The sequence below is a fragment of the Elgaria multicarinata genome, chromosome 1 (genome assembly GCF_023053635.1).
Source record: "Elgaria multicarinata webbii isolate HBS135686 ecotype San Diego chromosome 1, rElgMul1.1.pri, whole genome shotgun sequence".
Lineage (NCBI taxonomy): Eukaryota > Metazoa > Chordata > Lepidosauria > Squamata > Anguidae > Elgaria > Elgaria multicarinata.
In genome coordinates, this window is record NC_086171.1 from 92140169 (window position 1) to 92163570 (window position 23402).

Below are 23402 nucleotides of genomic sequence, written 5' to 3' on the forward strand. Positions count from 1 at the left end.
TATGATGCAACCACACTTAAAATACTGTATACAGTTCTGGTCACCACACCTAAAATAAATAAATTATAGAGCTGGAAAAAGTGCAGGAAAGGGAAACTAAAGTGATTAACGGGTTGGACCATCTCCCCTATGATGGAAGGTTACAACAGCTGTGATTGTTTAGCTTGGAAAAAGGAGGCTGAGGGGAGATATGATACAGGTGTACAAAATTATGCATCAGTATCCAAGCAGTAAGCCTGTGTGCACCAGTTGTTGGGGAACATGGGTGGGAGGGTGTTGTTTATTATTTATTTATTTATAAATAATAAATAGCCCAATAGCCGAAGCTCTCTGTTGCACTGTGTCCTGCCTTGTTGGTCCCTGGCTGATGGCTGGTTGGCCACTGTGTGAACAGAGTGCTGGACCAATCTCTGTTTTGCTAATGAGTCTACTCCGTGCATTTTACACACACACACACACACACACACACACACACACACACACACAGTATGCAGTACATATACTACACAGATAGCCTAAGGAAGAATTCTGGAGAACTCAAAAGCTTGTACATTGGTGGCACTTTGGTTTTGTCCTAATAAAAGTATTGCCAACTGTAGAGTTTGGACTATTTTTTACGTATTTTGGAGAGACAGCGCAGTTCGAGACGGGCGGGGGGGGGGGGGATCGGATTCCTGAGAGTCTGCGCCAAGGGGAAGCAAGAGCTGTGCTTGTTTCCTGAAAAGGGAGAGCTAGATCGAGCCACGCCTTTCTGGAAGCCACCATCCTCTGACTAGGAAGGGAGTCTGCTCCCTGTTCACAACTGCCTGAGAGGTATTTGTGGTTGCTGAAGGGTGAGGGCACTGCGGCCTCAGAATATGTGCGCCAGTGCCAAGCAACAGGGTGCGTATTCTGGGGCAGCAGAGCCCGGGCAATGAAGATGCGTTTGAGGGCTGAGCTCTTGCTGATGTCGGGCTGCGGAGGAGTTTCTAATCCAGGGAGGTCGGGAATTCTGGACCACAGAACATTTTCGTTCTGTTTTGAAAGAATCAGGTGATCCTCTCAGTCAGGCGAGTGATCCCAATTGTTTGAAGAGAGAAGCTGTCGCCCACGGCTGGCACTCACCTCGCCATGGCTGCGGCAGCCGAGCACGTCTCGAAGCCCTCCGCGCTCCCCGGTCCCGGCGAGCAAGCAGGCCTGTTTTAAGACCCCCTCCCGGCACCCCTCAGGCCAGGCGGAGCCAGACCCAGGGCCTCCCCTTCCCAGCTGCCGCTGCCGGTCACTACCCGCCTCTTGCCAGGAGCCCACAGCGTATGTTTTCAACGCATCCCAGGAAAATACCCGCAAAAGTTATCGCATACTATGGGATGGATTAGTTGTAATGGTTAGCTCACTTTGATTCAGATACAATACTGTTTTGAAAAAGGATGTTTTATTGGGTTTTCCTGGAAGAATTCCCACTGAGGTAGCCGTGTGAGTCTGTCCACCCTCCGTGTATGGGGCTCTTTGTTGTGTTTCGCTTGAGGGAGTACATGGGAAGCAACGCATTAGCTAGCTAGGGAGTCTTGCAAGTCAGTTCGTTTCAGGATTCGAATCGATGGTTAATTTTTCTCATTCAAATCCGTGGGATCGTGCTCAGATCGTTTACTTTGACCCCGCCTCGCAGCCACCGACACTCGATGTCTTCTCTACATCCAAATCTCAACCTTATTGGGCAAAGGGAATCCTCACACTTTATAGCAGCGGAGCCGCACACCCTCCCTCTTCATTCCCATAGATTGATGAAGAAGTTAATCATCCCGATAGACACTGCCTGCCCAGCTTCCGTGTTGACTCCGAACGTCCGTTTACGCGTTAATGGGGGCAAAAGCGCAACGTGTTTGAATGAAGGTCAGTGGAGCACAGGGCTCCTGCACCGTAGCCCGACTGCAGGATCCAGATGAAGCTGAGAGAGAAATTTACCACAAGCTGCAATCCAGTGTTATGATACCCATATTTAAGTAGGGTGACCCTATGAAAAGGAGGACAGGGCTCCTGTATCTTTAACAGTTGTATTGAAAAGGGAATTTCAGCAGGACGGTGTAACAGCTGGAACGGAACGGAACAGCCCGGAACGACCCCATTATATTAAAAAACCATACCAAAAACAGTGACATGTGTTTGCAACACTTGAGAACAATATTTTAGGACTAAAACCATGCCAATATTATATCACTATTAACCCCAGAACTCCCAAAACAACGTCCGGAACAGAATGGAATGGCCACTACTGAATGAGCGATATCAACCAAACTCACCAGTCATGCATAACTCCATGGCAGGGATGCAATAAGCCACAAAACGTGCAAAGAAACTGCATTCCAATAACCGTCCCGCGCACAGCGCATATTGCGCAAAACGGGCAGAGACAGCAGCTTCCAAATGAAGTATGTTAATCAAACTCACCAAACACACATTACTAGGTGAGCCTGATGTAATAAGCTCCAAAAATTGCCCCCAAATCATGTTCAGATACCCGTTCCGGGCAAAAACACGTATTGTGCAAAACGGGCCGTAACGGCAGCTTCCCAATGAGATAAGTGAACCAAACTCACCAGATGCACATAACTAGGTGGGACAAATAGAGAAAGCTCCAAAAGTTGCCCCGAAACCACGTTCAGATACCCGTTCCGGGCAAAAACGCGTATTGTGCAAAACTGGCCGTAACGGCAGCTTCCCAATGAGATAAGTGAACCAAACTCACCAGATGCACATGACAAGGTGGGACAAATACAGAAAGCTCCAAAAGTTGCCCCCAAACCCGGTTCAGGTACCCATTCCGGGCAAAAACGCGTATTGCACAAAATGGGCTGTAACGGCAGCTTCCCAATGAGATAATTGAACCAAACTCACCAGACACACATTACTAGGTGGGAAACATAAAAAGCTGCAAAAGTTGCCCCGAAACCACGTTCAGATACCCGTTCCGGGCAAAAACGTGTATTGCGCAAAACGGGCCGTAACGATAACTTCCCAATGAGGTAAGTCAACCAAACTCACCAGACGCACGTTACTAGATGGGACACATATAAAAAGCTCCAAATGTTGCCCCGAAACCACGTTCCAATACCCGTTCCAGGCAAAACCCAATATTGCTTAAAACGGGCCGTAATGGCAGCTTCCCAATGAGGTAAGTCAACCAAACTCACCAGATGCACATTACTAGATGGGACAGATATAATAAACTCTGAAATTTCCACGAAAGTCAGGTTCTGTTACCCATTCCGGGCCATAGTTCATATTCCCAAAATTAGCTGGAAAAGAAAATTATGGGTGAGGAAAATGGGGCACTGTCTATTGTCAGGAAATTGCCTCGAAAGGCAATTTCTATGTGTGTGAATGCAATCAAATAAACCACTTTCATTGTACTAACTGGAACATTTAATAAACTTTCTCAGAATCCAGAGTGAAGTTCTGCAAAGATGGTTTCCTACCGAAGCCCATAGTTGTCATGTGGTTTGGTAGTGTGCTTAAAATATCAGTCTATGATGGCATTGTTGGGGTTGGGCTGTCTCAGTCCATCATGAAGCTTACAATGACCTGTGGCTATTCACATCTTTCAACCTAACTTATCCCACAGGGTTATTACAAAATTGGGAAAGACCATTGTAGTTCACCATGCGTTTCTGGGTGACAGGTGGGATATAAATGTTCTGCCAAAAAAGCCCAGGTCTTTTGAGGATTGCCATGGGAGTACTGGAGGCTGCGTTCCAGGAAGTCCAAAAACGAGGCCCCCAACCCCTTCCAGGGCTGATGGAGGCCTTCCCCCTCAGCCCTTTCCCCCAGGAAATTGGGTGCCAGTCCCAGTTGCCCTGGAGATCTCCGTTTTTCCAGAGGTCTCCCGGGTTTTCCGGGTCATCTGGCCACCCTTATCACACCAGGAGACAAAGCGTTAATGCCCACATTCCACAATCTTGACAGGTACCCCTCCCCTCCCCAAACATGGGATTTATTTTTAAAAGCCAATCACACAATTTTTAATTGTATGTTAGGTGTCTTGAATAGGTTAGCCCCATGTGAATAAGAGGGAGCTAGGTTGACCATTTGTTTGATTCAGTATAACCCATTGTCATTGGCTGTGATGTTCTGAAGCTTTATTAACATATACGCTTCTTTAGTCATATTCTTTATGAAAACATGAATACAAGAAAAATAACCACAAACAGTAAGAACAAAAACAATGTACATAATATCTATCTATATATACTGTGTGTGTGTGTGTGTGTGTGTGTGTGTGTGTGTGTGTGTGTAAATGTAAATGCTAACGTATAGCACCTGTTAACATAAATTTTTTCCTACAGTGTAGATTATTCATTTCTCACAACACTTTGGACATTTGAATATACCACGAGAAGCTTGATTTATCTCAAGGCAAGGGAGATGGTACCAGTCCTGACATGCTCCCTCGCACAGAACCATGGTGTCCTCCTTGGGTTTCTTGCACTGATCACCCATTAAGCACAAAGACCAAGATGAAGTGTAATACTGTTGCATTGCTGAAGACAAGAACTGGATTGTAGAGAATGCTCCTTTTGGTGATTTTCTAGAAACAGGACTATTGAATTGCTTAATTTCTCCCTGATTTATTTGCTTCTTTATTCTCTGCTGCTGTCTCTGCATTAAACTTGGCTGTGGAAGAAATGATTTGTGCTCCCTGCCATGGAGTTATGCATGACTGGTGAGTTTGGTTGCTATTGCTCGTTCACTAGTGGCCGTTCCGGCCATCCCATTCTGTTCCGGATGTTGTTTTGGGAGTTCTGGGGTTAATAGTGATATAATATTGGCATGGTTTTAGTCCTAAAATATTGTTCCCAAGTGTTGCTAACACATGCCACTGTTTTTGGTATGGTTTTTTAATATAATAGGGTCGTTCCGACCTGTTCCGTTCCGTTCCGGCTTTTACACCGTCCCAATTTCAGCAGGTGTCATTTGAATATATGAAGAACCTGGTGAAATCCCCTATTCATCTCAACAGTTAAAGCTGCTGGAGCCCTGCCCTCTTTTTAATCTGGTCACTCTAGTATAGCTCCTGCAGCTTTAACTGTGGTGATGAAGAGGGGATTTCCCCAGGTTCCCCATATATACAAATGACACCTGCTGAAATCCCCTTTTCTATGCAACTGTTAAAGATACAGGAGCCCTGTCCTCCTTTTCATAGGGTCACCCTAATTTGAGGAAGGTGAATTCACAAGATTGACAATACGACAACCCTGCAGTGGAGTTCAGTGCTACAGCCCAGTCTCCTGGCGCCAGGGCAGCTCTGAAGGAGCCGGTAGTCTATGGGAGAGGCTTAAGATCACGTGACGGCTTCCCGTTTTGTGCGTTGTACCGGAAGTGACGTCTCGTTCCCTCCCCCCCCCCCCGCCGGCGCGGTCCTCCTGACAGGAGGTTCTGGCGGTGGCGGCAGCGGCAGCGATGGAGGCCGTGGCCAGCCCCGGGGAGCGCTGGGCGCCGGTGGGGGCAGTGGCCGAGACCCCCGCCGGGGAGGAAGACGCAGGCGCGGAGGAGGCCGAGGCGGAGCCGGCGTCCCCGCGGTCGCTGAGGGCAGAGCGGCGTCGCCTCCACTCGGCGCTCCTGGCGCTGGCCTCGCATTTCGCCCAAGTCCAGTTCCGGCTCCGGCAAGTGGCGCGCGCCGGCCCGGCCCAGCAACAGCATCTCCTCCGCGAGCTCGAGGAGTTCGCTTTCCGCGGCTGCCCCGGCTCTGGCCTCAGCTTTGCGGCGGCGGCGGCAGACGGAGTCGGGGGCGGCGTCAAGGTGAGAACGAGCCGGGGGCGACGTGTCATGTAGACACTCGGGGAACAGCCCTGACACTGAGCTGCAAGTAGCCGCTTCGGATACCGCCTCTGGCCTGGCCTACGCAAGCAGCTGCCTTAGCTAGGGTGGAAAGGAGGACAGGGCTCCTGTATCGTTAACAGTTGCATAGAAAAGGTAATGTCAGCAGCTGTCAATTGTATGTATGTATGTATATATACATATACATACATACATATATATATATATATGGAGGACCTGGTGAAATTCCCTCTTCATCACACCAGTTAAAGCTGCAGGTGCCCTGCCCTCTTTTAAATCTGGTCACTCTAGTATAGCTCCTGCAGCTTTAACTGTGGTGATGAAGTGGGGATTTCACCAGGTGCCCCATATATACAAATGACACCTGCTGAAATTCCCTTTTCTATGCAACTGTTAAAGATACAAGAGCCCTGTCCTCCTTTCCATAGGGTCACCCTACCTTAGCCTTGTCCTTTCCCATTGCTTAACTAGGAGTATGCAAAACTTTTTGCGTAGTGGAAAGTGCTATATAGATGCAACAAAGGCTACAGATATTCTTGTCAGATAGATTATGAAGAGACAAGGTGGCTCTTGGGACGGAGGAGATGCATGTGATGCTTATTTATTTATTTATAACATTTGTATCCCGCCCTATATCACAAGGATCTCAGGGCGGCATACAGTAGCTGCATGGCCTTGCTATCGAGCAAGAGCTATGTTGATAGGAAAACGCACTTCATCTGTGAAATGCTCCTTGTTGAAATCTAGCAGGTGATCAAATACAGAACAAAGAATTCTTTGTTTTGTCTGGTTGCTGGAAGGCATTGGGGGGAGAAGAATATGATATGAATTTTGGCAAGTGGCTTTGATGATGATGATGATTTTTTTGTTGCACCTGATCAGTCCTTAACTGCTTTGATCAGGTGGTGTTCCTGTGAGTTCTCTGGGACTGGATAAAAGTCACATTCTAGGAAGTGGTAACGGGCTCCCTTCCATGGCCAAATGGTGATCATGTTAGTTCTTTTAGGTTATTCCTTGTTGCCTATCACTAAATGTCTTCCGTGTATCCGTAATGAACCTGTTCAGACAATAAGCTAAGCCACAGCCACAGTGGTTAAGCATTTTGAGTTGAACATTATTTCTTAGTGTGAAGCATTCCTAACCATGGTGGCTACATTACCACAGTTTAAACACACTCACTAAGCATTTGCTGCAAAAGGGTTAGCGGCTTAACCATGGCTTAGCATGTGGTCTGAGCAGGCCCAATATCTAGAATGGTCCAGAATGTTGCCATCAGCTTCTTCAAATTAAATGCAATTGTTTGTATGGAATGCTCCCTGTTAAAATCTATTGGATGTAAACTGTGATCCTATACCTGTTTAACCCATCGAATTTAGAGGAACCTACTTCAGAATCAACTTAAATTGAATTAGGCTTAGGCTTTGTAAGATGGAAGGATATAAAATAAATAAAAACATCAACAGGCCCTAGGTCATATTTGGAGAAATCTTTCCAGAAACAGTTTCCAGAACTGACATGTTCAGGTAGAAGTTTCAAATATTTAAAAGTATACTTGTGTAAAATCTTGTTTCAACTCTAAACTTGCATTCCTATTTAGTAGTGAGGACAATTTGCAGAGGGAAGGCCAATTGGATACAAGCCATGATGTCTTTCACATTCAGGAATGCCTTATATCTGTGACAAAGAGCTTCTGAGGATCACGATGCTGTGCTAGTGAGCCTCCCTGAAGCATCTGGTTGGTTGCCTTCTGTCAGAAAACTGACTTTCAGTGGTGCTAATAAGTAATGACCTGGAATCGTGCTAGTTCCGGCGGGCAATCACGCATGGTTAAGAAAGCAGTTGGGGCAGCTAGAATGTTTTCTACTCAATGTAAAAGCCAGGCTTTCAGTTGTTTTCAGAAACTGGCAGTGGACTTGATCATTTTGGAAATGTTAAATGTACTATGAAATATTTATTGTTTGTTATTCATGTTTTACATTTGGAGGAAGTAATAAGTACTGCTAAGAAAATGTTTCTCTTTTGAGTGATAAATAGCAAAAGTCTGGGATATCAGCCCAGTAATGTGGAAATTTTGCGGGGGTGGGGGGTGACTGAATTAGAAAAAAAAAACCTGATACTGTAATCATTTGGATCTAATTGACAGTACAACTCTGTGCATTTCTACTCTGACCAGGTAAGTGTGTATAAAATTGTGGCCTTCATATGTATTTTTCACTCTAATTTAGTAAACTAAAACACACACTGTGTTAATGTTATGTACTGTATAAATATCTCAAAGGTTTTTCAGTTACCCAAAGTATTTTATTAGAGGAAAAAGTTAATAAGACATACTTAGGACACAATCCTACGCATGTTCACAAAGAAATGGCTGACTGGGGGACGCTGGGAATTGTAGGACTTATTTCTGTCTAATTATACATAGGAATGTGCCCTTAACAGTTGAATTCAGAGCCTCAATTAAAATTACTTTTACTTGAATCCTTGTAAATATTTTAAAGTAATAACTGAATGTCATGTATTACTTTGTGTAAATTTTAAGGACAAAATGGCACTGAAAACAGTTAACAGTAATTACAGTGTAAAACTGCCCAATTTTACTGCAGTGTTTTTATTCGTTATGTTACTAATTAATCTTTTGAAACATTGCATAATGAGAAATAGGCGGTTTTTTTGGCAAAAATTATGCTCTGGAAAAATTTCTAACCCACATTGCTGCATCAACCAGAACAGTTCCAGCAGATTGTAGGATCAGGGAAGACTTGGAGGCTGTGATAGTATGCCTTTTGATTTCTTAATGCACCCTTCCACATCCTGAAGCCCTCCCATCCTCCTTGCCAAGTGGGGACTGATGAGAGTTGTAGTCTAAAACATCTGGAGGCTGCCAGAGTAATGTTGCTCTTGAGTAATGTTGATATTTGGATACATGATTGATTATGTATGCAAGGTGTATTTTGTGCAGTAGCTGGATAATTGCCAGCTCTTCAATCCTTGTACCATTGGAGCCTTACTCTAATTTCCAAAGAGGTATGAGACAGAACGTGTTCTCCTTCTTTCAGAGTGAACTTGAGAAGCAGGAACAGCTAGAGGCACAGAAGGAGAAGCAGCGAGAGCTCATCCTACAACTCAAGGCACAGCTGGATGACTTGGAAACATTTGCCTACCAGGAAGGCAGCTATGATGCACTGCCCCAGTCCATGGTCATGGAAAGACAGCAGGTGAGCCCTGCTGGCACACAGCCAAATTTTATCCTGGTCTGCCTCCCTCTCTTAGCTGAGCCTGTTCATGTTTAGTCCTTTATGGGATGGGGACGATGACCCTTGAGAAGGGGGAATAACTCCCAACTTGTCTCCTGTGTGATTTTGCAGGTAATTATTGAAGAGCTCATCAAGAAGTTGGACATGAACTTGAGTGAGGACGTTGCCTCGCTGTCCCCAGAGGAGTTGCGTCAGCAGGTGGATGCTGCTGTGGCGCAAATTGTCAACCCAGCACGTGTGAAGGAACAGCTGGTTGAGCAGTTGAAAACCCAGATCCGAGATCTTGAGATGTTTATCAATTTCATCCAAGGTCAGTAGCCACACATGTCTTATATAATGGGGGCAGATAGGATTTGGAGGATGAAAGTTTATATGGACTGAGGGTGTGAGCTAATAACCATTATTCCAAAATCATATAAATATGAGATCCTATAACAGTATTGTCAGCCTCTACTCTACACAAAATAATAAATGGACACAAATCTGACATCAGGCAGGGCAATGTTCAGAAATCAGTAGGAGTATATTTCAGTAGGCCCCTTCCAACTCTGCTATTCTGTGATTCTATGATTCTGTGATTCAGTCTTACAGGACATTTTCACTGACCTTAACACTGACCTTCTTGAACAAAGGAACTTTAAAGTGAGACTCCATCCCATAGTAAATGTGTTAATCTTCTCTTTAAGAAGGGTATTACTGGGCTGTTGGTTCATATGCATTACCATAGTGGGTCTTGCTTGCAGCCCTTTTCATATCCTTCTGTCTTCTATAGAGAAAAAGAGTAGGTCCTCTCTAGAAAGCAAACTAGGGGAGAAATTTGAAATATCCTCTGATGGCTTTGCTGAATGTGGAGGTCCTATACCTAGAGCAATTTGTTTTCATGTATGCAAAGACAGTATGAGGAAGAAGTGTTATTGTTGGGTTGGAGCTAGGTGTTCAAAGCATTTGTATGTGGGTGTGCATCAAAGCTACCTTATGTCTTATAATGGTTGCTCAAAATCTTCTCCTTCTGACTTTGCAGAAGAAGTTAGCGGCCCCAGCAAACCAGAAGATGGGCATTGTGAGTGTTCAGGTGGAAAAGCTGGAAGTAATGCCTACAAGCCAAGCACTCGGCAGCCCCATAGAAGCAACAGAGGTGGGCCTATTTCCAGGGGGCCGTGATGTGGCTTTGCAGTTGATCATGAAATAACCTTTTACATTTTTTTTGAAAAAAATATTTTATTTAAAATTATAACATATTGCCCTTTATCAAAAAATTGATTCCAGGGTAGTTCACAATAATACAAAAACAAACAATTTTACAACACCAATAAAGGCTTACAGATATATCATACTTTAAAAGCCTGTGCTTTTCTCCTGCCACTTGGGAACTAGTGAGTCATCGGATGAGAACTTGAAAGAGTCTGGGAGGAAAGAGGGCTGGATCATGCAATCCTCTTCCACCAGTGGCATATTTCCCCCAAACCCTGCTATTTCCTCTTAGATCTCTGGGGTATTGGACGGGAGCTGTTGTGCTTGAAAACCAGTATTTCCAGCCACATGCTAGTGTGTGTATGTTGCAAGACACCTGCAGCTGAATGAATGAGCTGCACAATTCTGGCCCTCAGATAAGTGTTTAGGACAACCATGTGGGCTTCTGCCTCCTCTTTATTGTCTTCCTGCTAACCCCATAGAGTTTAGATTATACAGTTTCTTCACCGACATCACCCATCAATTTGTATCTATAACAGCACCTAAAGTGTTCCTATTGTCTTACACTTTTCTCCCCAAAACCCATGGGAGGAATCGTAGCTGAGTAGTAGAGCACCTGCTTTACATGGTGGAAGATCCCTGATTCAATCCCTGGCAACTCCTGACAGGGCTGGGAAAGAATCCTGCCTGGAACCCTGGAAAACCACTATTGGTTAGTGTTGACAGTACTGGGCTAAATGGACCAATGGTTTGTGAAAAGGAAAATGCTATGTTTCTATGCTCCTGAAACTATGCACATAAAATGAGACCAAACTGAGTCCCATTCAGTTACTACAACCCTCACTGATGCCCTTTCTAATGTGTGTCTGCCCCAGACAATGCAAATGACACCAATCCCCTCCATAAGAAGCATCTTCATTCTTTCTCCCGACGGGAACCTGAACAAGAGGCAAGATTTGAAACTACCTCTTTCCAATTCCTGCTTTAAAGGTGGATTCCATTGGTCAGGGCACTGAAGTTATTATGATTACATAGAATGGGTGTGATTGGGGAGGAGTACTGCTAAAATCTTTAACATCTCTTCCCCTGGTTTACAGCTTTACAGGCAGATTCATGCAAACACAGATAATTTGTGCTCCTTCCAGGAGTGGATGGAAAAGGAAATTTAAAAGAGGCCCACAGTTCAAAACGTTTGAGCAACTGAATAATTGCACCCTTTAGGTGTTGAGGCCAGTGGAATATAGCCCGTTTTTCAGCTGGAGTGAGCTTTGTGTGCTGGCCAGTCCAGACCATAGCAACTGTCCATTTAATGGGATGAGAACCATTCCAGTGAGTCTACTCTCTAAGGACTATACTCTTTTCTCTCTGTGCAGTGAACCCTGAAGATGCCCAGAGGATGCGGGAGACAGGCCTACATCTCATGCGCCGAATGCTTGCTGTACTACAGATTTTTGCTGTGAGCCAATTTGGCTGTTCAACTGGGCAAATCCCTCACCATTTGTGGCCGAATAACCAGTCTGACAGGGACTTCTCACTTTTAGTGAACAAGTTAGAGATGGCTGTGGCCCATGTCAAGCAGCTGGCTCAGAAGTACCAATTGCAAGATCCGGAACATGTCATCAGCTACTCAGGTTTCCAGGATACCTCCTTGGGAGGACGGGATGAGCTAACTCTGGCTGTGCGTAAGGAGCTGACAACTGCTGTGCGGGACCTGCTGGCTCATGGTCTCTACACCCCATCACCTGGGATGAGCTTGGTTCTAGCCCCCATTGCCTGCTTGCTGCCTGTGTTGAGCTCCTCTCCTCAAGCCATGCATCCATGGGAGCTCTTCGTTAAGTATTACAATTCGAAGAATGGCCGTGCCTTTGTAGAATCACCAGCTCGTAAACTCTCTCAGTCTTTTGCCCTCCCAGTGGTGGGTGGCATGCCTGCCACTCCAAAGCAAAGCTTGCTATCCGCTATCCATACAGTCTTGTCAGAGCATGACCCATTCAAGCGTAGTGCAGACTCAGAACTGAAGGCTCTGGTGTGCCTGGCGCTCAATGAGCAGCGCCTAGTCTCCTGGCTCAATCTCATCTGCAAGTCAGGGGCACTGATCCAAGCCCACTACCAGCCCTGGAGTTACATGGCCCAGACAGGTTTTGAGGGGGCCCTCAATCTCCTTAGCCGCCTCAGTAACCTACGATTCAGCCTCCCTGTGGACTTGGCTGTACGACAGTTGAAGAACATCAAGGATGCCTTTTGAGTGGCGGGGGGCAGGGAGTAGAGGCCTGTCTCAACCCCTTTGAGGGGGGAGTGCTTATTGCTTACTTCAAGAGGCCACTTGTGCGTGTTCACATGGGGGCAATGATGCTAGTTGGTGGTGGTCTTCTGTTGCTGAGCTGCAGCTGGCTGCCTCCGTTGCATGTACTCCATGGAGCTCCTGCTAATAATAGGAAGAGGCCTGTGCATGTAGTTGTCAGCCACTGAGGATAACTTATTTCCCTTGTAGTGGAACCAGTAGATAGGCTTGACAGCAGAGCAGGAGGAGGGCATCTCTCCTGCCAATGGGAATTTATGAGGGGCTGCTAGGAAGCTATTTCTGACCTGAATCTGAAGGAGTCAGGCTGAAAACAAAACAGTATAGGCAATATGTTAGTCTCGTCCTTTCTCTCCCCCAAGGTATACGCCAGATACACTACTCCAGGCCTGTAGTTCCATATCAAAATGCACTGATTCAGTTCCCAAATCTGAGCAGGGGCCTTCTCTGCTGATGGCCTTAAAGCTATTTGACCATGTTGCACGACCAGTCGGTTGCAGGGAGTTTTTTCTAGTCAAGCTGTTAAATGCTGGAATAGGATCCTGCATGTGCTTACGTGTCAGCAAATGACCGTAGCATATGGCCAGTATTCACATCTGACTTTCTGGCAAGGTAGTGTCATGGACAAATGGACCCTCCAGCTTAGGCTCCAACTATGATGGGGACAGAGAATTCCCTACTAAACATCTATGTGTTGAAAGGAGTGATTTCGTTGTGGGTGGGGGAGGGAGGAGAATGCCTTTGACTACCAGAGGAGAATTTGGTCTATTGGAATCTAATGAAATACAAGCATCTCAGTCTATCACAGGGATGGGTGGAGGTTTTCCTATCCATAGTGGAAAAGCTGTTGAACTTGCCTTTTTGAAAGGCTGTTGTCAGAACTCCCTCCTTGAAGGAACAAGCAATTTGGTGCTGGATGGCTGCCTCTGTGCTGGCACTCAAAGTGATCTTCTCTGACTTTTGTTTTTGCATAGCTAGCCCCCGAGCTGCTATTTTGGGAATTAGAACTACATGACCTTGAACCTGTTGATTCTCATGCCAGAGCTGTGGAAGTAGCAATGCTTGGCTGAAATGTTATTCTTTTGAGCTCTTTTCTTCAGTTGAGCAGTATGGTTGTGAAAGATGCATCTGAAGATACCGACACCAGGGGAGCCACTTCAGTTTGTGGCTTACTTGTTCCTTTGTCTGTAGGACAGTGTCCTGCTCACACATGGCCTCTGAAAGATTCTAGACATGCAGCATCTGTAACTAAACAGGGTCTCTTAAACGTCCTGTATCTATGAGATCTGAAGATGAAGGCAAGCTGTCCTGTCTTCAAAGCCAGGTCTGACAACACATGCAAAGAAGGCTGGATGGCAAGCAGCACTTTTTTTGTGCTAAGCTAAGTCTGTATTTCTGCAAATTAGTTTGACCTGTATGTATGTGGATGTAAATTTGTAAACTGTCCTGCTGAAACTTCTGTTGAATGTAGATGCTCTCCTACTTCTATCCCTTCTTGGTTTATGTGTTGATGCACTTTAGAAAACTGTCCTAGTACTTTGGGTATCTTTAGATAAGTGTGTGTGTTTTGTTTTGACTCCAGTTCAGTGCAAGAGAAAGAGTGTATTGATGGAGAATTGTGTCCATTGCTGGTAATAAATTCAGTTTACTGTTTTTCTTATTTTTGTTTTCTGTTGTTGTTTTAAATAGCTTTTCTGACTGTTGTACCACCTAGTTCTGAGTGTGATATCTCTTTTCACACAAAACACAATTAATTTACAGCACATCTTTCCTGTGGATTACTGAAAAGCTACTCAAGTACCTTGTAAGCAAAAGTATTCTAGTTCTTGTGGGGAGGAATTTTTTTGGCATACATGACAATGTTCCATACAGAATCTCTCACTTGCAGCAGGAACTGTGCACTCTTGCTTCACTTGGCCATTGGTCCCAGATGTCAGGGAAGAAGCTGGGATGGTGAGGTCAGTACACTGCGCTACAGTGTGGTTTTTTGGGAAATGCTAATAGTAGCTCTTCTCATGTACATAGAGGAGTATGAAGAGAACCGCTACATGCAGCTCTGCCCAGCAGACTGAACGTTGGAGGCTGTTTGAAAATGGCTGCAGTTACAAAACTCTGAAAATTACACATCAGATGCCAAGAGGGGAAAAAAGAGGCTTCATAAAGCTGCATGGGTTTTCTACAAGAGACCGGAGGGACCTTGAAACAGGATGTGACTACTTACTGTGTCTGTTCTGACAATACATTGGGTTTGGGCAGAGGCTGCTATTGTTTTCTGCCATAACATACTAACAGTGATCTTAATTCTCAATGCACAAGAGTGAGGCATTGTAATTGGTTAGAGGACAGTAGCTGCATGGTTTTGCCACTAGATGGCAGGAAAGGCGCTTGTGTCCCAAAATACACCTGCTCCCCCCTCGCTGCTCTTTTTGGACATAACTCCTTGCACTACAAAAATGGCAGTGGTCCTTACCCCTCTGTACATGTAGCTAAATGTGTGTTAGTCCAATGGCAGCACAAACTTGTGGTAGCAGGTAACCCTTTCATTAAAACAGCAGAAAGTGCTCTTGGGCTGCATGTGAACAGAAAGTGAATACCTGCTAAGGATGCAAATTGCAGGCTGGAAAGCACCTAGTTCAATCTCACCTAAGCCACTACTATATATTCAGGGAACACCCAAGTTCTTGAAATTTGGCACGACCCAATATAGTAAGTCGAATAAGGCCTACTCAGGTAGCACCTAGAAATCCACATTAGGTGGGAAATACTTCCTATAGATAATCTGAGAGCCTCTTTCTACCTGAAGATGATCAATGAGTATTGTGAGCTAATTTCCAACAGGCAGCAATTTAAAGAGGTGTTATTACTGTTTCTGTGAAACTACATGGACATTATAAAGGCAATTTTATTATTGCTCAGTTACTTAGCATCTTTTATTCTCTAGCCTTCGCAATTATGTTTGTACAGAATTTAGTCTACAGCACATCTCTTCCCCCCCCCCCTACTATATTGGAAGTTTAGGGAAATTAAGTAACAATGTTCAAACAACTATTTTGAAGCAAAGTTACTGGTTAATATAACTAATGCCATTAACATAGTAGAACAAGCTTCCCCAAACTGGTGCCAGCTGTGTTGGACTACAGCTCTCATAATTCCCAATCAACATATTCTAGAAGGTATATCTAACATTTAAAAAAAAATTCTCATGAATTTACAGCTAAAAGCATTTGGGCTCAGCATTGGAAAAATTTCTTCAAAGGTTCTCAATGAGTTTCAGAATCCCAGCTGCTAGGTAGTGCTGTTGGTCTATATGACTGGGACTGGGGAGACCTGGGTTCAAATTTCCACTCAGCCCTGAAGCTCACTGGATGACTTTGACCCAATCTCAGCCTAACTTACCTCACTGGGTTGTTGTAAGGATAACATGGAGAGAAGGATCATGTATGCTGTCTTGGGCTACTTGGAGGAAAAGGTGGGATATAAATGTAACGAATAAATAAACTGAAGTAAAAAAACTAAAATAATTAAAAAACAAAAAGACATATAATAAATTGAAATTAATAGGAACATGGTGAAGAGAAGCATCCTGTTTGCCAAAATAACCTAGGAGTGGATGCTAGTTCCCAAAATATATTCCCCATTTACCCCTTTCCTCCCTATAAGGCTTTTTTCTTTGCCAGATCTGCTAATTGTGCAAGTCCTTGAGATGGTGCTTTGATTTTTCCATGCTCGCCAAACCAGGTGTTCAGTGGTTGTGGCTGGCAGCCCTGAGGATCCCACTCCCTGAATTGTTTGTAAAGAAACCATTGGAATGTAGCTTCCGAAATGGGGACGGGGTAAAAGCCAGAACGGAACAGGCCGGAACAACCCTTTTATATTAAAACAAAACAAAACACCATGCCAAAAACAGTGGCATGTGTTAGAAACACTTGAGGAAAATATTTTAGGACTAAAATCCTTGCCATATTATACCACTATTAACCCCATAACTCCCAGAACAACATCCGGAACAGAATGGATGGCCCGAAAGAGCTACTTCTGAATGACTGAAATCAACCATTCACATGTAACTTCATGGCAAGGATGCAATAAGTACCAAAACTTCCATGAAAACCACGTTCCAAGCCATAATCCATTTTGAGCAAAACAGGCCAGAACGGCAGCTTCCAAGTGAGCCAGCGCAATCAAACTCACCACTCACACATTACTAGATGGGACAGATATAATTATAAAGGGTTTTTTGCGGCCTGTTCCGTTCCGGCTTTTACACCGTCCCTCTGAAATGGAATTCAGTCATGGGCTGAAAGAAGTTCTACACAACGTTTTAAAGTTCTCAGTTGTAAATTGGAGAGGAGGCTTTTTCTGAGGCAAATGGCAACTCAGAAATTATTTTATCAGTAAACAATCAATGACGCTGCCTTCTGAAAAGGCCTGTATGTTATAGGGTTGCACTGACTCTCAGTTCAGTGTCTGTGTCTTTCGATCCAATGTAGGGGTTCTGACACAAGATTAAACAAAAAGAAAGATAGAAGACAATTCTGTTTAGGTAGAGACTGGTTTAGTATTTACAGGGCTTCTCCATGAGCCCCTGCCAAAGGAAGTGAGGCAGGTGGCTACTAGGAGGAAGGCCTTCTCCGCTGTGGCACCCCGGCTGTGGAATGAGCTTCCCAGAGAGGTCCACCTGGCACCTACACTGTACTCCTTTCATCGCCAGCTGAAGACCTTTTTATTCTCTCAGTATTTTAACACTTAATTTTAACTTAAATTTTACTGTTCTAACTCTGTATTTTAATCATATATCAATTTCTGCTGCGTGTTTTTATCCTGGTTGTGCTTTTTATACTGTATTTTGTATTCGTGTTTTTAAACTGTTGGTTGTTTTATGATGATTTTAATTTTTGTGAACCGTCCAGAGAGCTTTGGCTATTGGGCAGTATAAAAATGTAATAAATAAATAAATAAAAATATCCTGCACAGAAAATGTGCCTCGGTTTGCCACAAACATCTACTTAATTGCCCCCGCTCAGCACACATGGAGCACTGAGTTGCAGGCAAACGCCTAGGGTGGGGGTGAGTATTGCTGCCCCATCATAGAATCATAGAATAGCAGAGTTGGAAGGGGCCTACAAGGCCATTGAGTCCAACATTCTGCTCAATGCAGGAATCCACCCTAAAGCATCCCTGACAGATGGTTGTCCAGTTGCTGCTTGAAGGCCTCTAGTGTGGGAGAGCCCACAACCTCCCTAGGTAACTGGTTCCATTGTCGTACTGCTCTAACAGTCAGGAAGATTTTCCTGATGTCCAGCTGGAATCTGGCTTCCTTTAACTTGAGTCCATTATTCCGTGTCCTGCACTCTGGGAGGATCGAGAAGAGATCCTGGCCCTCCTCTGTGAGAAGAGAAGATTGAGGGGAGACATGATAGCACTCTTCAAATAATAATAATTATTACTATATAAATAATAATAATAATAATAATAATAATAATAATAATAATAATAAGTATTTGAAGAGTGCTATCATGTCTCCCCTCAATCTTCTCTTCTCCAGGCTAAACATGCCCAGTTCTTTCAGTCTCTCCTCATAGGGCTTTGTTTCCAGACCCCTGATCATCCTGGTTGCCCTCCTCTGAACCCGCTCCAGCTTGTCTGCGTCCTTCTTGAATTGTGGAGCCCAGAACTGGATGCAATACTCTAGAATAGAATAGAGAGAATAGAGAGGAACTAGTACCTCAAGCGATTTGGAAACTATACTTCTATTAATGCAGCCCAAAATAGCATTTGCCTTTCTTGCAGCCATATCGCACTGTTGGCTCATATTCAGCTTGTGATCTACAACAATTCCAAGAGCCTTCTCGTTTGTAGTATTGCTGAGCCAAGTATCCCCCATCTTGTAACTGTGCCTTTGGTTTCTATTTTCTAAATGTAGAACTTGGCATTTATCCCTATTAAATTTCATTGTGTTGTTTTCTGCCCAGCACTCCAGCCTATCAAGATCACTTTGAAGTTTGTTTCTGTCTTCCAGGGTATTAGCTATCCCACCCAGTTTTGTGTCATCTGCAAATCTGATCAGCGTTCCCTGCACCTCCTCGTCCAAATCATTAATCAAAATGTTGAAGAGCGCTGGCCCAGGATTGAGCCCTGTGGTACCCAGCTCATTACCTCCCCACAGGTTGAGAAGGTTCACACAGTTATCCACAACCCCTGGATTTCTTACTTCGGAAAGAAAAAGTGGGGTAGGAATATCAAAAGCACCTGAATGAATTTCTCTCGCATAAGCCTGAACTATTTGTTTTAGGTTCCATTAGCACGCATGCGCAGCCCAATCTCCCGGGCAGGGTGAAAGGTTGGCGGAAGTGCCTTGTCTTTCCTCTTCCGGTCTGCTGCCATCGGTGTCTCGGCTTCGGTAAGTGGAAGGGTAGCGGGGGGCTGACACAATCCGTCGCAATCCTCGAAAGCTGACTGCACAGCTGGGTGGACGGGGCGGTCGGAAAGTAGGTGGAACCCCGCTTTCCTCGGGTGGGAGGTTTGGGATGGCGCCGGGCTGAGCAGCAGCAGTAGGCTTCATTTCTCTTGAACGGGGCGCTGCCTCCACGAGAGGGAGGGAAGGGGGAAGAGCCCCTCGCCTGGGTCCCTGTGCTGTCCGGTCTCCCTTTCAGCCAAAGTCTGGGGGAGGGACGTGGCGTTCTGCCTGTGTATGAAATACACACAGAAACCCTGCCTGCTGCTTCTTGCTCCCTTCTCCCTCTGGTCTTGTTGCGAGGGTTTGGAGTACGGCGTGCTGAGACTATGGGTGCTTCGCCACCTCCATGCATAATTGGTTTAGAAGATCGGTTTGGCTCTTAAGCCCTTCGCTTCCCCCGGCCTTCTACATGAAAGGTGGGAGACAGGTACATTCCCTGGTGTATGGGAGCTGTTTTTTGGGGACTGCAGGAGTGCTGAAATGTTCAGATAGCGAATTAATAGGTGTGTGCTTGCTGCTGCTGCTGTTGTTTGTTAAAAAATCTGCCTTCTTTTCAGAGATGGGCAAATTTATGAAACCTGGGAAAGTGGTTCTTGTGCTGGCTGGACGATATTCTGGTCGTAAAGCTGTTATCGTTAAGGTAAGGTTGGACCTTGTGAAAGAGGCATTGCAGGACTGCAAGAAGGTTCTGGGAGGTGTTGGGAAAGGGTCTTCATCTCTGCAGAGCCATTGCTAATGTAGTAACTTAGTCTGTAGCTTTCAGCCCAGGATAATCGATATTTGGCATTACCTTCTGTATTGTGATATTTTTTACTTAAAGTGTTTATTAACTACACTTTGCTGAAGCATTCAGAACAGCTTATAAGATCAAATAAAAGCAATACAGTTGTCAATAAAACAATATTGTGGTGTAGTGGGAGTCTGGAGATCCGAGTTCTAGTCCCCACTCGGCCATGGAAACCCACTGGGTGACTTTGGGCCAGTCACAGACTCTCAGCCCAGCCCACCTCACAGGGTTGCTGTTGTAAGGATGGAATTGAGAGGAGGAGGATTATGTACACCACCTTGGGTTCCTTGGAGGAAAAAGGGTGGGATATAAATGCAATAATAATAACCACAACAACATTGCGGATTCCTGCATTGAGCAGGGGGTTGGACGCAATGGCCATATAGTCCCCTTTCAACTCTACTATTCTATGAAAACAAATAACATAGGATAGTGTAAAAAATACTGGCATAAAATTACATATCCATACCAAAATACTTTTAAAGCCTGAGGAAATAAGAGTTCACACTTGGCACCAAAAAGAAAGCAAAGGTGGTGCTAGGCAAAACTCTCTGCGGAGGCTGTTTCCTGTTGTTATCCATCTCCAGGTTTCCCTCTTTCCCTCAGAAAGAGGGAAACCTGGAGCACAACCTCAGAAGTTGGTTTTTATAAAGCTTTTTGGGGCTTTATACATAAACAACAACAGTACTTTGAATTGTCTGTTGAAATGGACCAGGAGCCAATGAATGATTTGGATGTTTATTGATTTGGATCCTGACCTAGTCATACTTGGGGAACGCCCAGATAGGTTCTTCTGAGCGTTATTAATTAGCAGGTATTGTGCAGCTATTCCATTGTCTTCTCCTTAACAAATTTGCTGCATTAAGGAAAAAAAGCAGAAGAAAACACGGGGTTACAAGTGGTAGACCAAGATATCTCCCCCCCCTATAAAATCCCATTGGTTTAAATGGTTCTATTCTAAGTATGACAAAGTTTAGATTCAACAGATTGATTTTTTTTGGGGGGGGGGAGTAACCCATTGTGGTGGTCTACTATTTAAATTTTGTTTTCATATTTGCAGTGGTCAGACTGCCAGTATGGAGTCACCTTTGGTTATACTTTGTTCATGCTGTCAGTCTCCACTTCCTAAGCCACTATTCCTAATAGTGATCTCAGGCGGTGAGTGCTGACAAGACAAAGTCAATATGGGGTTATATTGACCCCATATTGACTTTGTATTGGCATGCTCAGGAGGAACAGTGAGGTTTGCAGAAGTACCCAAAATGTTGCAGGCTAAAAACCAGTGAGGATTGAGCTTACTCAGGAACCACACAGTGTTGAGTGTTCGTTGGAAAAGAAACAAGTGAACTGGAAAAGAAACAAGTGAACTGTAGAAAGTGGAGTGGTTGGGCGGAACAGTGAACAGAAACACTTCAGTTTGGAAGGAGGATATATTTGCAACATCTTGTTGCAGGTTGTCTTTCTATATGAAAAGGTATATATTACTGGGTGCATTTGCCTGTTATCATGGATCTGAACAGCCACCAGTATTTTGTTAAAGGTTATGATTCTATGCTTGCTGTGGTGCTTTATCCTTCTATTGAACTTCTGTTACAGAACATTGACGATGGTACTTCAGACCGCCCATACAGCCATGCCCTGGTGGCTGGCATTGATCGCTACCCACGCAAAGTGACAGCCAGCATGGGCAAAAAGAAGATTGCCAAAAGATCCAAGATCAAGTCCTTTGTGAAAGTTTATAATTACAACCACCTGATGCCAACCAGGTGAGTGAGGAACTTGTTAAGTGGGAAGAAATAAATTTGGAGAGCTGCCTCCCCCCCCCCCTTCAGTAGAGAGAGCAGCAGCTTTTCTAGTTCCTTATTCATACACTTTTATTTACAAGTGTAACTAAATGTCTAGAGAGGCCAGGCTACAAGGCAGAAGTACACCCAGGTTTGTAATTTCCTTTTCCTCATTGTGTCTTTGTCCAGGTATTCTGTTGATATTCCCTTGGACAAAACCGTTGTCAACAAAGATGTATTTAGGGACCCTGCGCTGAAACGTAAAGCACGGCGAGAGGCCAAAGTGAAATTTGAGGAAAGGTGAGACTTGAGAAAGATTAACCTACTCTGGGGGTTTCTGAATTGTGCCTCTTTGTGCAAGTGAGCATAGAGGAGCGTATTAACCTGTGTGGCAAGTTGGGATGTGATGGAAGCCTTAATTCATCTCTCCCCGCCCCATCTTAGCCCAGCTCTCTAAACCACACTAACTCTGAAAGGATCTCTTGTTTTTAGGTGATTTCATTCCTCTTTTATGTGTGCCATGCTTAGTGCAGTGAACAACCCCTTGGGTTGGTGCTTATGCATTTGCAAAACTCTTTAACAGGAGATGTGTGTTCTCTTTTTCAGATACAAGACAGGCAAGAACAAGTGGTTTTTCCAGAAGCTCAGATTCTGAATTCTATGAAGCTGCACCAATAAATGTTCTTGAAAAGCCCATTTTTCTGACTCTATTGGAAAATTCTTCTCTTGTGGATTGGGTGGAGGGTGGGGGAGCAATTAAGAGTGGTGAAATATGGAATACTTTGTTAGTGAAAATCTTGCGCTTGATATAACTGCCCAGGAGAGGGATTTTTAGGAGGTTGAGAGAAGGAATAAAGTTTGTGCGGAGGTGTATTAAGTTGAGTGAGGGCTTATCCATGGAATGCACCCTAAGATATGTAACGTATACAAAGTGTATGGGAAGTCCGCATTGCAGTAATTGCAACGTCCTCCCTGTTGCTTCTCAGATGGTGTGACTGACCTACAAGCATAGGTCTCATCAACTTGTATTTTAAATAAGAATTGCTAGGGCCTGAAGTTGGGATGTCCAGAAAGGTTTAATGAAGAAAATATCTTAAGATATTGTAAGATGTAAGTGCTGGGATGGGGAATGCTCAGAACTTAAGTTCCAAATGTTTGAGAAATTGACACAAATGACAGTTTACCATGAGCTGCAACTGAGTATTCTACAAGGAGAGCTAGGGCAAGAATTATATGAAACTGGGTCAAGTCCTATGAAATAGATTTTTCCTATTTTCCATTGCTTATCCTTTGGGACCAATTCAAACCAGTTTCGCTAGCTACTTATTGCAAGGAAGTTAACTGAGTACTTGTAAATCTGATTGGAGCATAGGGAGACTCGACCCGGGCATGTATTTTTCTTCTTAGTCAAAGTTGAACAGAGCGTCCTGGGGTGGACATGGCTGACGTCAAGGGCAGGCGCAATTGAGCACATGGGCAGGCGCAATTGAGCACATGCTCAGGCCCTCTGCCTCACCAACACAAGTCCCATGGAGTTGCTCCTCTTCACCATTATGGTCTATCTGCCTCTTGCTCTTGCCCAGACAATGCAGTTGAGCTGTAGATGCTGCTGGTGCTCTGTCAAGCAAGCAAGTTGAAGGGATGAGAAAGGGGATGAGTAATAACAGCAGGTGATAATAGTGCTGAGAAGATGGGAAGAGCATGAAAGGTTTCTTGCTCTCGAGGACCCTCAAAAACCTGAAGCTGACATTCAGTTTGGATGTAACCTCTGTAGGAAATGAGGGAAGCATGGCAATGAGGCAGGGAGGAATTTCTGTGT

General features: G+C 44.6%; 3 protein-coding genes across 4 annotated transcripts in view; 2 read left to right on the forward strand and 1 right to left on the reverse strand.

The window, feature by feature from the left end:
- The window catches only part of PTGES3L (prostaglandin E synthase 3 like), a 38272-nt gene extending 37081 nt beyond the window's left edge, over positions 1-1191 (reverse strand). For both annotated transcript variants that reach the window (XM_063132595.1, XM_063132586.1), the window contains exon 1: positions 1105-1191. In XM_063132595.1, the coding sequence (XP_062988665.1) occupies positions 1105-1112 (8 nt within the window). In that variant the 5' untranslated portion in view covers positions 1113-1191. The remainder of the gene's footprint in view (positions 1-1104) is intronic.
- RUNDC1 (RUN domain containing 1) lies at positions 1111-14215 on the forward strand. Its single transcript, XM_063127316.1, has 6 exons — positions 1111-1170; positions 5404-5772; positions 8868-9026; positions 9177-9375; positions 10087-10200; positions 11630-14215. The coding sequence occupies exons 1-6, from the start codon at positions 1111-1113 to the stop codon at positions 12499-12501; spliced, it is 1773 nt and encodes a 590-aa protein (XP_062983386.1). The 3' UTR covers positions 12502-14215.
- Positions 14216-18894: 4679 nt separating this feature from the next.
- Positions 18895-22279, forward strand: RPL27 (ribosomal protein L27). The gene is made up of 5 exons (XM_063116764.1): positions 18895-18955; positions 19570-19652; positions 21396-21565; positions 21773-21883; positions 22190-22279. Exons 2-5 carry the CDS (start codon positions 19572-19574, stop codon positions 22236-22238), a joined length of 411 nt encoding a protein of 136 aa, XP_062972834.1. The 5' UTR covers positions 18895-18955; positions 19570-19571; the 3' UTR covers positions 22239-22279.
- Positions 22280-23402: the final 1123 nt, after the last annotated feature.